General features: G+C 38.1%; 2 protein-coding genes across 11 annotated transcripts; both read left to right on the top strand.

Annotated features, from left to right (window-relative positions):
• The first annotated feature begins 771 nt into the window (after nt 1-771).
• Nucleotides 772-9,347, top strand: LOC119987150. 8 transcript variants are annotated; one of them, XR_005465386.1, is made up of 7 exons: nt 772-977; nt 1,373-2,730; nt 3,232-3,423; nt 4,014-4,824; nt 4,981-7,393; nt 7,935-8,027; nt 8,942-9,347. XR_005465386.1 is itself a non-coding variant. In XM_038831944.1 (6 exons), exons 2-6 carry the CDS (start codon nt 1,476-1,478, stop codon nt 7,962-7,964), a joined length of 4,692 nt encoding a protein of 1,563 aa, XP_038687872.1. In that variant the 5' UTR covers nt 772-977; nt 1,373-1,475; the 3' UTR covers nt 7,965-8,450. The 8 variants fall into 8 exon arrangements, 2 of the variants coding, with proteins under 2 accessions (XP_038687872.1, XP_038687871.1); XR_005465385.1 differs by having other exon boundaries at nt 8,847-9,347; XR_005465382.1 differs by having other exon boundaries at nt 7,935-8,242; nt 8,847-9,347.
• A 785-nt stretch (nt 9,348-10,132) lies between these two features.
• On the top strand, nt 10,133-14,969 carry LOC119987149. Of its 3 annotated transcripts, none has more exons than XM_038831939.1 (7): nt 10,133-10,276; nt 10,562-12,245; nt 12,343-12,424; nt 12,562-12,628; nt 13,403-13,582; nt 13,702-13,762; nt 14,452-14,969. In XM_038831939.1, exons 2-7 carry the CDS (start codon nt 10,808-10,810, stop codon nt 14,604-14,606), a joined length of 1,983 nt encoding a protein of 660 aa, XP_038687867.1. In that variant the 5' UTR covers nt 10,133-10,276; nt 10,562-10,807; the 3' UTR covers nt 14,607-14,969. The 3 variants fall into 3 exon arrangements, with proteins under 3 accessions (XP_038687867.1, XP_038687866.1, XP_038687870.1); XM_038831938.1 differs by having other exon boundaries at nt 13,397-13,582; XM_038831942.1 differs by lacking the exons at nt 13,702-13,762; nt 14,452-14,969 and adding an exon at nt 13,247-13,322 and having other exon boundaries at nt 13,397-13,576.
• Nucleotides 14,970-16,730: the final 1,761 nt, after the last annotated feature.

Raw genomic sequence — 16,730 nt, 5'->3', positions numbered from 1 at the left:
ATCAACACCCCAACTCCACGAATCAAGGCGCATCACCTTTGAGGTTTTATTGCTTTTTCAAACTCTTTTTTTTTCTGCTGAAATCGGATCTGAATCTACAAATATTATATCTGTTTCGAATCTGTTCTGATATGTTATTTATTTTGAAACTTCAAACATATAACATTTCATTAAAGACATATAACATTTTAACAAGACATATAACATTTAGCAAAGACATAATATTATGACAGATATCAAATTACTCAAAACAAATAATATATCACCTGCAGTTTACAAGATCTCAAATAAGAACCAGAAAACCACGAAAATCATCACAAAAATTATCGAAAATAATGATGTGATGACAAATTGAAGAAAAACAAGATTTATAAACCTTATGGTGAGTATGAGTAGATCTAGTTCGAATATAATAAAAATCAGGATAAAAAATCACTAAAAAAAATGTCATAGAACTCTTAAAAAAACCATGAGGGGCGGAGACGAAACTTTCGACGACGAAGACGAAGCTGTAGGCGGTAGGCAAGCTAAGATGAATCACGTGCAAGAGGGAGCTTTTTCATGTTTGAGGATGAAGTTGATGCATTATAGACAATAAAACAATATATTTTAACTTTTTGTCTCTTTATATAATAGTGTTTTAAACTTGATAACCTTATAGAACAAAATTGATTGGAACAAAACTTTTTGATGGAGGGATTTAGCTCTGATTTTCCCTAAAACAAAAGTTATTTAATTTTAATGTTTGGTATATAATAAAGCAAACATATCTTCATTCTCACGCAGAGTGAAACGAACCATATGACCAGCCAGACAGACCATTACAGAGAGAAAGCTTTGATTACAGAGAGAGAGCTTTACTTCAAGAGCAGAGACCATTAATTAGGCGAAGACCTCCACAGTTTTAGGGTTCGCTATCGGATCCTCTTTTAAATTTCTATTCTAACTCTTTCCAATTTCGTTTTCGGTTCGTTGAGGTGAGTCTGGAGCTTCTTAACGATATGATTGTTAATTCTTTTTTTCTTAAAATTATTTTATGGTCGCTCTTCTGATTAGTTTGATACCGGTGACGATTGTTTTTTAATCTTCCCCTGTTGACTAATTGTTTGCTTGCGTTTGGTTGCCGAGAAATCAGATGAAATGGAAATCTGAAGAGGGTTTTTGTAATTTGAAGACGGTTCTATTTTTTCTAGGCAATGGAGATTGCCTCATTTTTTGGGGTTTTGAGAAAAATTGTAGTCCATGCATATATAATGTCTGTCATGTTGGAATTGACTGCACATGAAGGATAGAGTTTAGTGTTTGGGAAAATTTTATGCTAGAAAGTAATATGTGATTATGACTGTGAGAACACATTTGTGCTGTTTTACAGGGGCTTCGTTGAAGTTGTTGTAACATCCATCGAGTACAAGAAGAGTGGCCATCAAATTTGTTTTTGGATTGTGGTTTTCTGTTGTTGGTACTCAGAAATTGAGATGTATAACCAGGGGAGTTATAGTAGTCAGTCTGGGCAGGCTCCTTCTATGCCCGTGCCACCACCCTTCCAACAGCTTCCTCCTGCTCGGGCACCCCCTCCTCCTCGTCATCATCATCAGTTACAGCATGGTCCTCTGCCACATTCAGTAAATCAACAGGCTCCTCCTCCGGTCCCTTCTCATGTAGGTCAACCGGGCCCTTCTCCATATCGCTATGGTCCATCCCCACTACCTACATTTCCTCGGGTTCCATCCAGCGGAATGTTGAATGCAGGTCAATCTTATTTCCAATACCCTCCACCAGTTCATGGAGGAACACCATTGTCACTTGTCTACCCGACAACTCAACAGCACCCTGTTCAACCACCAGTAGCTCCTGCCTATGGTTTACCGCCACCTCCTAGAGTGTTACTTCCTTCCTCACAAGGTCAATCCTCATACAGAGCTCCAGTATTTCAGTCACCACAGCTGCACAATGTTGTGCAGGGTTCTCAGCATATCACACCTCCTCCTCCTCCTCCTCCTGCTTCTAGTTTATCTACTTCTGCTTCTTTGCCTTCAATTGGTTCAACCGGTGGAAACTCTCAGATGCCTTCCACAGCCCTGCCACCACGGCCACCTCCGCCTTCTTCTTCACCACTGCTTCCACCTCCTCCTCCACCACCACCTACCGCTCCCCTTCCCTCTTCTATGGCAATACATGCTACTCCTAACCTCCCCTCTCTTTCGGACTCTAATCCAGATTCAAGTAAACTTTCAGGCTGGAGACTGAAGACATTAAGTTCTATCGACGAGAATTCAGCTTGCATTGATGGGAGAGATAAATTACCTGAGCAAAGGAGCTATCTTGATCATAACGTTGTAAGTGGATCTGAAGCAGGAAATGGCTTTTTGTCCATGGGCAATATGATTTTAGATCTTCCTCCACCTCCTCCTAAGCCACAAGAAGAAAAACTTGTTCAGAGAATTGAGGCTTTATGCCAGTCTATTGCCAAGAATGGTTCTGATTATGAAGATATGGCTCTTCAAAATAAATCCGGGGATTCAGAATTTGAATTTATGTTTGGTGGCGAGCCAGGAAGTGAAGCTGCTATTGCTCATGATTTTTTTCTTTGGATGAAAAAGAAATATATGTTGGCTAGATTAAATGAATGGAAAAGTGACTCGTCTTCTAAGACTTTCGCAGTTGATGATAAAAAAATGATGGTTGTGGTTGGATTTCATTCACCTACTGATTCTGACATGGAGATGGAAGGTTAGTATGACAAATTGTAGTCTTCTTCGATTTGCTGCAAAATGCTTGTTTGTGGTCTTTTATGGAGGAAATGTGATGTTTCTAGAAATCCGTTGTTACAGGTGTCATTTATTTCCTGAGACATTAATTTATAGGAACTTATACTCGAGAATTAACAATTCTCAAGACTTCTCATTGAGTGAGTGGACCTTTGAGATATTTTCTTGGATAATTTGACAACTTTGCAGGGACCTATTGCTTTTAGAAGTCTCAAGTTAAATTCTATAAATGTATATGTAGTCATTGACTATCTATGGTTATCAGTGTTCAATTAAATTGATTGTTATCTTAATTTGTGGAAAAAAAAAATTCTGCCAGTATGATGAGACTTGGCCTAAATTTGTTAGGGATCTTATTGTGGGCTTGATTCAGTTAAGCTAGTACTATGCAGTTGTGATACTGAAGTATTTGATTCCCTTGTTTTCCCCCTTGTTTTCCCTCTCTCTGATGGGTGGTTTCAAGATGATATCACCCACCCAGAAACTGTCCAGGTGGTCAAGAACTCATTTGAAATTCAAAACTTTGAGTTAGATTCAGTGTGTATTGATTCAAATGAAAAAGAACGTGCACCACGTAGTTCTGGAGCATGCGAGCCAGTGCAAGATGTATCTGAAAAACTCTCGGTCTCTGTTTACCCAGTACCAGGTGAGCGAGGTAAATATATGCTACTTTTGTACTACTTATGCATCTATCTGATGCCTTCTACTTTCCGTATTAGTTTTGGTGTGTGATAGTTTTGGTGTGTGATTGGCTTCTGCAGTGGGATCCTTCTATAAAAAAGCTGAGGAATGTGTTCAATAATTTATTTTGATTGTTCTACGGGTATAGGGATTCGTACCACTGCCCTTAGGCGGGGTGGTGAGGAACTCCACCGTGTGTTGTAGCGGCGTTCCTCACGAATGCATTTAATGATGCTAGTTTGTTTTTAATTTAAGGTATTTGCTAGTTGTATATCAGCATTTGTTTTGTTGTTGCTTCTTGAATATTGATCTTTTTCTCAGTTTTCTATTTTGCAGAATGTTAAGTTGTAGCTCATTCGTGTTAATTGCATGGTAATTACCTTCTAGATTTGTCGCATCTTTGGTTTGTTGGTTCAAGGATTTTTGTTAAGTTGTAGCTTGTTTGGGTTGGTTGCATGGGAATGATCTTCTTGCATGGAAATAATCATCTAGATTTTTCGAATGTTTGGTCCATTCAAGGTTGGCATTTGGAAGCTCGTTTTACTATGCTTGTTTTCCTCACAGGTTCAGCTAGGGCTCCTGAATGGTCTCCGGCCGGCAAAGCTGTGAAGTCATCCTCTCTCAGAGCTGATAATAGAAGTCCTTCTGGGGCTTTAGCAGCTGCTGAAGGCATTGGTTCTGATAAGCATACCCATCAACATATAAATGATTCCAGTCCATTTAGACTTCTGCAAGGCTATGCATCTGATGACAGCACAGGAAATGAAGATGAGCCCCATCTTGAAGATTTAAATACAGTATCATCGACGGTTGATGCTACAAATTTGCGTATAGACTCTGAGTGTAATCTGATAACAGATTTTGGGTCTGAGAGTCCTTGTAAGACTGAAAAACAGTTTCGACTGCCATCTGGATCAGCCATGTCTGGAAAAGCTCCAGAAATTTCTGCAGGTTCACAAGGAGAATTTGGAATAACTACCAGAAAAGAAAATGCTAGAGGAGCAATTGATGAACATGACGGGACTATGCTTGAAAATAGAGCATCGATCAATCGTGTCACTACTTATGAGGATATCCAGAAACAAGATGTCCATGGAGGTGCATGGGCTGATGGTGCTTCTAGCAGAAAGTTACATAATGAAAATAAGGATGTAAGTGCAAAGTCGACTCCAACTCTTCCAAAAGTAGATGAGTTTGGGAGATTGGTCAGAGAAGGTGCCGGTGCCAGTGACAGTGACTCTGATGATTCTCGCCACCGAAGGCATAGCAAAAGAGGCAGAAGCCGTAGCTGGAGTCGATCACCTCCTGATAGGAGGAGACAGCGGCGGTGGAGAAGTCCACAAAGGAGAAGGGAGAGGCGAAGCCGATCTCGCAGGTATTACTATATCTTTGCAAATGTATCAGCATCTTCAATTGGTGGTGCCTCATATTCCTATTATCAAATAGTATGCAGTGTCATATTTTTGTCATACAAGTGTGTGTCTAATACTAGTCCAATGGAATATTCTAAATCTATTATCTTTTGTTTTAGCTGGTCTCCTAGACATCGAAGAAGTAGGAGCAGGTCTCCCTCTCATAACCATGCAGGTGAGTTCATGGGTGATCGAGTGAGACGGGACAAAGGTCGAGTCCCAGACTGTTTTGACTTCCGTAGAGGCAGGTGCTACCGTGGAGCGTTATGTCAATATCGACACCATGATATAGACAAGGGTGATGGATCTAGGCGCTATAGGGGCAAACAACAGTACCTGGAAATGCATCCTAGCTCAAAGAATTCTAATGTTGTAGAAGAGATCAAGAATATTCCTCTAAAAGTGTCAGATGGTAAGCTTGAAGAAGTCAATGTGGGTATGTCTTGTGGCAGTTTTGGTGCTACAAAAGACAGAAACTTTGAGAGTGACGCTCTGCAATCCTTTGTCCCTCATACAGCTGGTCAAGTAATTGATTCTGATGTAACTAAGTGCGATAGTTCTAAAGAGGGTGCTGCTAAAATGCCAGAGAGACAAAGGGTTCTAGAAGAGCCAAAAGAGGATATCATGCACCGCAGTAACAGTTTTAAGGAAGCAATGGAATGTGGTAACCCATTTGTGGATGATAATATTCCCTCTAAACCTGAAGGAAGTGCTGATACTGTGAATTCACATGATGAAGCGTCTCAAGATGGAGTTTGTCCTTTGAAATTTTCCGCAATTCAACAACCTCAACCAAATCTTTCAGGTGGAAGGGTTCAGAATGTTGATCATCCTGAGAAAGATAACTCATCTACATCTGATTCATCACCCGATCGAACATCATCGACTGCCTGTAATAATCCTACTGAGAGTGATATTCCAATTGAAACAGAAAATCTACATCTTTGTGCCCAGTTGCCCCCTCCTCCACCTCAGCTCCCATTTTCACAGGGCGTGAATACTCCTCATATGGCACAACCACTAAGTGGTTATAATTTAATGCTGCAGGAAACTACAATTTCTTCTGCATCTGCTCCTGGTAAAAGTTTTCCTTATATGTTACCCAGTCAACAATCGTTCTTCTCCGCACCTTCAACTTCCCTGCCGCCACCTCCCCCAATATTTCCACCTCATAATTCAAATGTAGAAAGTACAACCCCGGTTGTTTCTTCACAATTTCAGCAGGCTCAGTTACCTTCAAGAAATAACAGTGGTTCTCAAACTTTCTCGAGACCCTACATGAACGAGTTGGCTACTTATTCTAAAGTTGGTGAATTTCCGCATGGAGCTTATGCTGCTACACGTGAGTCTCATCAACCTTTCTTGCATTCAGAAGATTTTAGACTGAAGAATCCTCCAGTTTTTAACCTGCCACATCAACAATTTGGAGGCCCTGGTCTTTTGAGAGAACGTACCATGGCACAGCTTCCGGTGCAGGGTTTTTGTACTTCAAGTTCCTTGTCTCAGAGTAACAATCACCCCCAGGCGACTGCTTTTTCGCAAGAATTTCATGCAACCAATTTTCCTGGTATTCGTATGCCTCAGTTTGGCCTTTCAACCTCAACTCCTCATATTCATCCTTACTCTCAGGAACAACTGCCACCTCATGGTTTACACCACTCCATGGCGGATAATGTGAATAAGCTGCCGGGAAAAGTCAGTTCTTCATCTACATATGCACCAGATCATCTGGACATGAATAAGTCAGTCTACCAGCCTGATTTTGGATCAAGAACTACTGCTCACTATAATCCTTATGCATCTACATTTGAACAGCCACTTTTCTCCAAATTCAATTCGAAATTTTTCGGACAAGAAAAGGATTCAGTTGATGGGCAAGGGATTGGCAGTGCTGGGTTGAGACACGAAGCTTCGTCACCAAAGTCTGGTGGAGATGTTGGACAGAACTTTTCCAGGTCTGGTGGTGACCGGAATGATCCTCATTCTGACAGCATTGAGCCGTCTTCGTACTCATTTAATAAATCAGGACATGTTCACAAGCGGGAATCTACCATTGACCGTGACGTTGTGTTGAGGCTCATTGATCCCAACAGGCCATTGGATGTGGAAGAAAACAACAAGAAAGAAGCCAGTGCAGTTGTTTTTGCAACATCTTTTGATAATGAGGAGTTTGGAGAGACAGCAGATGCCGAGGTAGGTGCTGTTGAAAATGCAAGCCCAAGTGATCCTACAGGCAATGTGACAGCGGGTGATGTTGAACTTGATCAAATCAAGTCCCCAGGGAAGAGCAAGAAGAGCAAAGGGTCAAGATCTATGAGTCTTTTTAAAGTCGCTATTGCAGATTTTGTGAAGGAGGTTCTAAAGCCATCATGGCGACAGGGTAATATGAGCAAGGAAGCATTTAAGACGATTGTCAAGAAGACTGTTGATAAGGTGTCGGGAGCTATGAAGAGCCATCAGATACCCAAGTCTCAGGCAAGGATAAATCAGTACATTGACTCATCGCAGCGAAAGCTAACAAAGCTTGTGATGGTAAATCTCGTATAACTTTCATGTTCTTTTGATAGTTTCTTTGGTAGAATATTAAATCTTTTGTAGCAATGGAAATTTACATGTGATATTTGATAGATGCAATGAAAACTTTTGCATTAAGTTGCTCCTTTCCTCTCATTTCTTGGATGAGGTGATTTCGTCATGTGTTAACTTGTTAAAAGAGGCCGCCATGTTGTTATTCATTCTTACCTAGAAATTTTCTATTAAGAACTGTGAATATGTTAGCATACCCCAAATTCAAATTAGGTTCTTGTCAAGTTCTTTGTTGTGGCAATCAAAAATGCCTAGTCCCATCCCCTGAGGATGGAATGCGTATATGGTAAAGATGTCTTTGACAGCCCTTGGAGCTATGAAATACTTTAATGCATTGGGAGAAGCAAGTATTCTGTTTGTTCAATGTATTGGCATCAGAGATTCTGTTTACTTTAGAGCATTTATTTCCAGACGAATTTTTGATGTAATGTCTTTTCAGTCAATTTAATATGAGTTTTATGAGATGTTTTCCTGAAATCTTGTGCAGGGCTATGTTGATAAGTATGTTAAAGCATAAAAGTAGACTGTTGACGTCCGTTGATAAGCTGCTCTTTGATGATAGAAGATTTTGATTAAATCTGTATGTTTCCCTATCTTTCGAAACTATCTTTATATGTTGTTGCAGAAGTGTAACTCACTCTTTTTGGCCGCAGACCGATAAAGAAAGTTGTGAAAATAACTAGAATGTTGATTTTCTGTCAAGTCTCTATACCTGCTAGCTAAAGGGTGCATGGGAAGATGAATTTTATTGTGAGAGAGTTAATCTTAGCAAAATTCTAAGTGAGCTCGAAACATGTATGTAGCTTATTTCTTTACATGTGAATGCCGCCTCTACTTTCGTCCTTTGTAATCAATATCAGTGTATATATAGCTTGCTGCATAAATATTTTCTGTAATGGCTTGTTTGGAAGTTTTTCCCAGAGTTAGGGGAGGCTGGGAGGGAAACCAAGGGGACCAAGTCTCCAACCACCTTCTATTTGAAAAGAGAATTTTCTACTCCAAATAAGGACTGTAGGTGAAACAAGATGTATACTAAATTATTAATATGAATATTTTAGTTGGTGTTTTGCAGTAAAAATATTACTGTAGTATTCCTTATTTTCCTTCTATTCTCATACTGACATGAATGAATGACGAGTGGTTACTTACAGAGTCTCATGTGCGCGTATAAGTTGCATAGCCTATATCTGCTGATCTTGCTTCACTTTCTTATGGTCCCTTGCCTACTGTTTTTGAATAGTTCTTTATTTCAAACTTTAAAAGAACGCTTGTTAAATAGTTTTACAAGGCTTATACTGAAACAAAAGATTACTCGTAGTCGTAGTAGCAGAAGCTGTTTATACATTCATACATGCATGTGTTGTGTGTGTATTAGAAGTAACAGTACTTCATTGCACAGGTTTGTTGCCGTATTGGTAAATTTGCGTGGATTAATGATTGAAAGTATGCGTAGCTTTTTTATGCCTGAATTTTAAAAGATGTCCCTCCGTTAAGTTGAGCAAGGATCTGTAGATCTTACTTCTGGGGTACCAGGATCTCTTATTGGATGTTGTTGATACTTCTTGACATGGAGCTCATCAGCCAAGTTTGTTAAGGGGCTTAGAGTATATGACTGTGGAACGACGTATAATTATTCGTTGATGGAGCTCATGAAAAGCCGAGGATAAAACAAAGCGCAATCTTCTTACCATCTCCTGCTGCTGATCCAGTTATTTCCACTCAGATTTGTCATTTGAAGATGGAAATAGAAGAGCCTTAAAGATACCAAATAGATTTTTATCTTTTGAAGATAGTTACTTGCATGTAAGTACTGGTACAGTGATGCTCAATGTAATGGATGTTTTGGATTATATATGTTTGAACTTTGAAATGTTATATATCTTGTTTAGTTGTCTTCAAAGATGCAGTGCTGCAGTGACACCCAAGCCACTAGTCAGAGTGGTAAGGATGGTGTATATCATCTCGGTGATCAGGTTTCGAATCCCCTTCTCCCTTTTCAAAAAAAAGAAAGAAGATGCAGTACTGCAGTGATTAACTTCCATTCCTGTTCACTATTCTCTGGTTAGAGCATGAAATGTATGATTATTTCTGCCAGAAAGATGCAGCTTCATTAGATATATAATCAAATATCTTTCATTCTTTGACATTAATCATGAAGAATATGTCATACGTTGTAAATTCTCAGTTTGTTGCACTGAAATCAAAATAGAGATATAATTTGGATGAGAGGTTGTAGTACATTATTAGGACTCAAAAATGTTTTAAAAAATTTTAAAAATTATATTTATATTTTGATCGATTTTGTTTTAAATAAAAATTAAATGCAACATGAAAAAGTGCATGACAATTCCATCATTTAATATAAATTAAAAAAACATGACATACATTTTTTATATTGAATTTGATTTTTGTTTCAAACAAAAAAAAAATTGTTGGATTTGTGAAATGAATCAAAATAAAAAAATATTTTTAAAAAAATTTAAAATTTTTGAACCCTCAAAATGATTTTATAAAGGAAATGTTTTTTTGGGCCCCAATAATTTTAAAGCTACAGGGCCCCATTAATTTTTCTCTCATCGTTATTACATAGTTGAAATTTTAAAACCCTAATAATAATAATTATTATTATTATTATAAAATAAATAAATAATGGAGTAGAATCTATTATGGTGTAAACGTACTAAACCTAGTTTACTTGCTGCCCGGTCGGGTGTCTAAGTGCGCTACCCAATAATCCTTTTTCGTAGTTCAACCCAGTTCGAGCGAAGGGTCTCTGCGGCAGTACCGCTTCCGGTTCCGATTCCGATTCCAATCCTGCCGCTTCTCCAGGTTCTCTCTTCTTTTTCTTCAAATCAGTATCCATTTTCGACTTGGATTTACAAGTTACTCTCTTGTTATTTTATCTGGAACTGCACTCGATTTTCTTATGTGAATGGGTTTTCTATGTTTCAATTTTCGTTTGAAATGGGATGTTTGGTTGTCGTTCAAGATTTTAACTTTTGTTGCTTCATTCCTTTGTCATGCATTAGATGGCAACTCAGTTGCTTCTTCTTGTTTTTTTATTGGTTGGTGTTAGATTGTTCTGTGACTTGTGGCGTGTGCATCTTTTGTTAGGTTGAATTGTAGTATAAATTAATTGAAGGCACCGAGTTTTCTCGGAGACGGAGAATGGTTGGAGTTATGATCCTTTGGCAATTGTTCTAGACTGATGGGCTATTTGATGACCATATTCGGTGTTTGAGCTGCTGGACCTTAAACTTGCTTAATCCAGTGTCAGGTATTGAGAATGGAAAATGTAGTGGGCGTCCTAGTTATTGACAGCAGAATGGGATGAAGGGTACTTGAAAATTGTTGGGGAACATGGTAAATTCTCAGGATGTTAAAGTGGGTGCGTCTTCTCTCGAAACAGATTCTTGCCCAAAATCTACTGTTGATATTAACTCAAAGATGGAATCAAAAAATGTCCTAACTAGGGCGGCAAAGAGGAGAAGAAGGAGAATTAAGCAGAGAAATAAACACAATGCTACTGAAAATGATTTTAAAGATGGTAAGCATTCAACAGATAGTGATTCTGTGAAGATTAGAGCAACAGAAATAGAATCAACGTTGCAGTCCCCCGCCAGTATTTGCTTGAGGAATGAATCAGGAATGGAACAACCCATTGCCAAGGTAAACTCATCTGTAGGAAAGAGTCGACGGAAGAAGCGGAAAGCTAGAGATGAGGCTAATGGAGAGCATTCTGAAAAAGAAGTTGATTCATTTTTGCAGCCAGTCGATACTTGCTCAAAGAATGAGTCGGAAGCCATTGCAGAGGTAAGTTTATCCACAAAGAGGAGGGAGGATAAGAAATGGAAGCATAACGCCTTGGGAAGTAATCTAGATGTTGATCTTACAGAGGCTGAGGGAAAGCATTCTGAAAGACAGGATTTTAAGTCTGTCCCAGAAGTTGCTGTATCAAACTTGGAAATTTTAAAGGAGTGCAAGTTTGATAACAATGGGGTTGGTACTCTTTCAGTTGAAACGGTAGAACTCAAATCCTGTAGGAGGGAGCAAATAGATGAGAAAAAGGAAAAAATGAAAACTTATCAAAGGAAAAGGAGAAAGTCTGCTGACCAGCTGGAAAACAGTCTGAAACAGTTTGAGATGCCTGTCACAAGACAGGTTTCAGATGATGCTCAAATTCCTGGTCTTCTGGAGAACGAAATAAAAAAAATAAAAGTGGGGGGCCAAGTTCTTTCAATGAAGGGTTTGGAATTGAAAGAGGCTTCTGCAAATTATTGCGATGGTGAGCTTGTGCGTAAGGAAAGTAAGAAGAGAAATCAGAAGAAAAGTTTTAAAGTAACTACTCATAAAAATGAGAAGGATGTGACTCTGCAAGATACTGCTGAAGATAACATTGAAAAAGAAATCAGGGGCAATGGAGATAAGGTCGAGATGACGGTCCATGGGATGGGTCATGTGGATAATTCAGCATATCATTTCCATGAGAAAACATGTGATAATTTATCTGCCTATGATAAATGCGAGCTCCCAGAAGTGAAGGATGTGGAGATGGAAACCAAGATGGTTGAAAATGTTCCCACTTTTCACCATGTGGGTGCTTGCAAGGATCTAGAGGATACTAGCAAAGAGGAAAATGTGCCAAGAATGTTACAATCCTCTTCAGATAGTGGTTATCCTTGCAGCACTAAGAAGAAGCTGCTGATACTTGACTTGAATGGGATTCTTGTTGATATTGTTCCGTCCGATAGTTGTTTATCTGAGACTGAGGCAGACATTATAGTATCAGGAAAAGCAGGTGAAAGTTCACATATTGTCCCTACATTTGAAATGTAATGTTGTCTCCCTTCGTTAAATTTCTTAAATCTAAACTTGTTTGGTGCTTGCTCTTGCAGTTTTTAAGAGGCCGTTTTGTGATGAGTTTCTTCAATTTTGCTTTGAGAGATTTAATGTTGGTGTGTGGTCGTCAAGACTCAAGTACTCTTCTATCACCAGACTGATCATACTTTATATATTTTCCCATGGCTTTGTATTTTTTATTTTCAGTTATAAGAACCGGTTGTTACACTTTCTGATCCACATTGTGCTCTTACCATGTTACCTGATAATTGCAGGAAAAATGTGGACCGGGTGGTTAATTTTCTGATGGGAGATGACAGACGCAAGTTGCTTTTTCGTTGGGTAGGTTGCTGGAGGCTTTTTGTTATCAGGGAAAGACTCCTGCAAATTGTATATGTCTATTTGGGTCTATGAATTTCTGAGTCGGCTTAACTTATTATTAAATTTATGAATATTCGTCTTCTCGTAATATGATTCGTTATCTTGTCTTCTCATTCTGCCCACATAACATTGGTTCTGAATCATTGCATGGAATAATCCTTGAACATTATAGGTACCTAATTAGCAAATCCCAAGTATCAGTAACTTGGCTGTCCTGCATAAACCATTGGAAATTGCTTCACAGTTTGAGATTATAAGTGGAAAGAAAGTTACTTAAGCAAATTCTTCACAAGCAGTACGCACCCAAGGATAGTTTTAGTTACTATATTGCAACCTAACAACCCATCCTCCTCGCTTCTTGGATCTGCCTTCCTAAGAGTGTGTACTAAATTGCTCAAGGCCATGCAGTAGAAGATACATATTTTTCTTTGAGCTACAAAGAAGATAAATGTTTATAAACCTTTCGAGGGTTAAGTTGGATTTGGCTTGAATTGCCGATGACTTCGAAACATGATTTCTTTTTCTTTATCGTCCTCTTTAGTTACCATTTATAAATTAATTGTTGTTTTGGCCTGTCAGCTGGTTGCTTGCTTAATTAGTTGCCCAAGTTTGAGCAGTGCAAAGCTTGAAAGGCACTATGACAAGGGGAAGAGAAGTAACTATGTTACCATTTAACTACATTTTCTTGTTCATGTTGTGGTCAATTGCACGACGATTGGTTTGATGCAGGATCAGTCTCACTGTACTGCCACCAGGTTCACTACAGTTGAGCAAAGAGGTAAACCCTTGCTCTTGAAGGAATTGAAGAAACTATGGGAAAAGGTTGCGCCCAAACTTCCATGGGAAAAGGGAGAGTATAATGAGTCAAACACATTGTTATTAGATGATTCTCCCTATAAGGCATTACGCAATCCGGTAAACTTTATAGTCCTTCCATCTTGTAACCTTACAGTTGCATTTTATGCTCCCTTTTACACTTCGGATGCTACTATGATGCTAATCATACTCATCTGTGTCAACTTTTCATATCTCAGGCACACACAGCTATATTTCCCCATCCATATGACTCCAGCGACGCTGAAGATTGCTCATTAGGTAAGACATCTTCAAAGTAGGAGGATTATTCCCTTTTTCATTAAGTAAAGTGTATAATTACTTAATTAGACACTTTTGCACAAGATATTCATCAGGGGTTTGACATTAATGGTCGATCTCGTCTTAAGTTGTATTACTCTTGAATTAATTTGTTTGCGAGGATGCAATTTTTGGCCACATAGTACAGTACTTTCTGTAAGCTGGGTTCATCTATTTTCATTGTTTAGACTTTAGATTACTTGAAATATCTTGAGCAGTCTCACATGGCTATGGCATCATGGATAAAAACTGTATTTAAGTAACAGATCTCACATGGCTATGGAAATATCGAATTGGATGAAAACAGTATTTAAGTTACAAATCTCCTCGTTCCTTCTCTTTTTCTTTTCTTTTTTTTACCGAAAAGCGAGTTATTTTTAAGTTCCGCTGAAGTTTCCTTCTCGGTGATTTAGTTGACCTTTCTTATCCAATGCTTAAATTGGTAACTATTGCCAGCATCTGATTCCAAAGTCATGTATGAAATGTTGAAATTATGGTTATGCGATCACTTATGTCGGGTTCTGTCTTCTTTTCTGATTCCTTTCTGGGACGGGGAGGAGTGACAAAAAAAAATCGTCTAATTATAAAAATAAAAATAAAAATTGGTACGATGGCTGATTATTCATCTTCATGCTTATTGTTCCATACAGGTCCGGGAGGTGATATCAGAATGTATCTGGAAGGAGTAGCTGGTGCTGAAAATGTTCAAACATATGTACAACAAAATCCATTTGGTCAACCACCTATTACAGAATCTGACCCTTCTTGGGGTTTCTACTGTAAGGTTATAAATGCTGACTGCTGAGCCTTGCTGATTATTCTGATGTTCATTCATACTGCCTGCAACCTCGAATAATTGGTATGACCTGAGAATATCTTTCTGATGATTTACTGAACCAGAAGCATGATAAAGCTTGTTAAGATATTGTAATTTTCAGGCCTATAATTTTTTTTTAATTGTACTTTGGGCACCTTCTTTTTTTTTTTTCCTTTATTAATTTTCGTCGACACTGAGAGACTAGTTTGTATTATAGTCTGTTTTAGCAATAAGGAGGGGCCGAGGGGCTAATCTTCTTTGGTACAATAAGAGTTTTTGTATTTTTCATTATCCTTGATGATGTTAATTATCTCTTAAATATTTTTTACTGAAGGATTTGGTATTCTTAGATGTAATTTCTTCATGCTTTTGAGATATACTAATGAATTTTTTTCATTAAATTTTATTTGGATTTAAGGAACCATGTCTCTATTATTTATTTGTGTTTAGAGAGGAATTGGTTGTGGCATGGGTTCTTTTTGAAGTAGAGGAAATCTATAATCATTCAGCCATCTCTGTCACAGCTCTGTTTGTTTTTTTGAAATGGGGGAGGGGATGCGAAATTTGGTCACTAGGATGATACACGTTACCCTTATCACTCCAACTAGTCGTTCGGGCATAACTGTGGGTCCGATTGTCTCTCATCTTCACGCTTTCTCTGTAATAAAGGAGGAAAAATTGGACCCACAAAAGCTTTAGTTATGGGCCCAATGTGATCCCTTTGTATTTAACATTGGGCCCAATAGGCTGCTGGTTACAAGGCCATATATAAATATGGAAAGTGACATAATAAAGGCGATTGTAGTTGTGATTATTGATTAATGAAGGTGATTATTTGTTGTCAGTTAAACTACTCCCCAACTCCATTAATGAAATGGTTAGTTGGTGATCACTCAATTATATTCAGCTTGGTTGGTAATCGGTTTTGGATTAGACATATGTGTGCTTAATATTCGATTCCAACTATAAACATAATTTTCTGTATTTTTTTTTTTAAAAAAAAAAAATTTATATTCAGCTTGGCAAGTGCTCAGAGATGTCAATTACCTGGCAATATTGTGATTGCATGATTTGGGTCATCAACCCTAAATTCTTTGATTAATTAATTAATTAATTATCAATTTTTGTTATTTGGACTTTTTGTTCTGAAAAGGTACAATTTTGGGAGAATATTTCAAAGGCATCCCTTCTTGAATCATTTGGGCATTTTCTTATACCCACTTGATTACACATATTTATATATATTAATTGATTATAATATTTGATATTGTTGTCAATAAATACTAAACTAACTACTCCCTAGATTAGAAAAGGACACATGTATGTACAAGTACAATATACATTTGTGTATTCTCAAGGTTAATTGCTTGGAGAATGGAGAATAAGATGGACCCCTATTCTATTCATATTCCCTGGCCACTTCAATTTGGCCCCAAAATGAGTCTCTCCCCTTGTTTCTTGTTCACTCATTCCAAGATTACTTTTTTAGAAACTAGACATACATATGGAGGTGTAGAGGTGTAAAGTGGGCCCATCCAGACCAACCTGGGATGGCCCACAAGCGACACGACGCTTTCGAGGGTCAAACTGACCGATCCGTAACAGTTCTCGACCTTGGCTTGACACGGCATAAATATTTTGGAAAACTTTAGTCACACCCCAATTTTTACTAAAGACACCCCGTCAACTGAGTTTTACAAGGGATGGTCAACTTAAATTGGGATGTCTTTAGTAAAAATCAGGGTGTGACTAAAGTTTTCCAAACATTTTTTACTGGCTGGGCCGAGATTTGCTAAGAGCTATTGAGCTGGGCCTAACACTTCTAGTTGACCTCAGTCAACAAGCTGTTCTAGACCGCCAACTCGTTTAACACCTCTAGATACATATATATATATATATAGAGAAATATTATTCTCACCCCTAAAAATGATAATCCCACCCTCCACTTTTTGATTTTTATTTTTTATATTAATTTATATATGATTTGATATTTGATTCTTTCGAATTACGTGTGATTTGACATTTAATTCTCATTCCAAAAATTAGTTTTCTCACCCCTTAATTGGTTTTATCACCCCTAATTGGTTTCCCCACCCCCCATCAATTAATTAA

Source organism: Tripterygium wilfordii, chromosome 20 (assembly GCF_013401445.1).
Source record: "Tripterygium wilfordii isolate XIE 37 chromosome 20, ASM1340144v1, whole genome shotgun sequence".
Classification (NCBI taxonomy): domain Eukaryota; kingdom Viridiplantae; phylum Streptophyta; class Magnoliopsida; order Celastrales; family Celastraceae; genus Tripterygium; species Tripterygium wilfordii.
The sequence above is the reverse complement of the archived record's forward strand: the minus strand, read 5'-3'. Positions and strand labels throughout refer to the sequence as shown.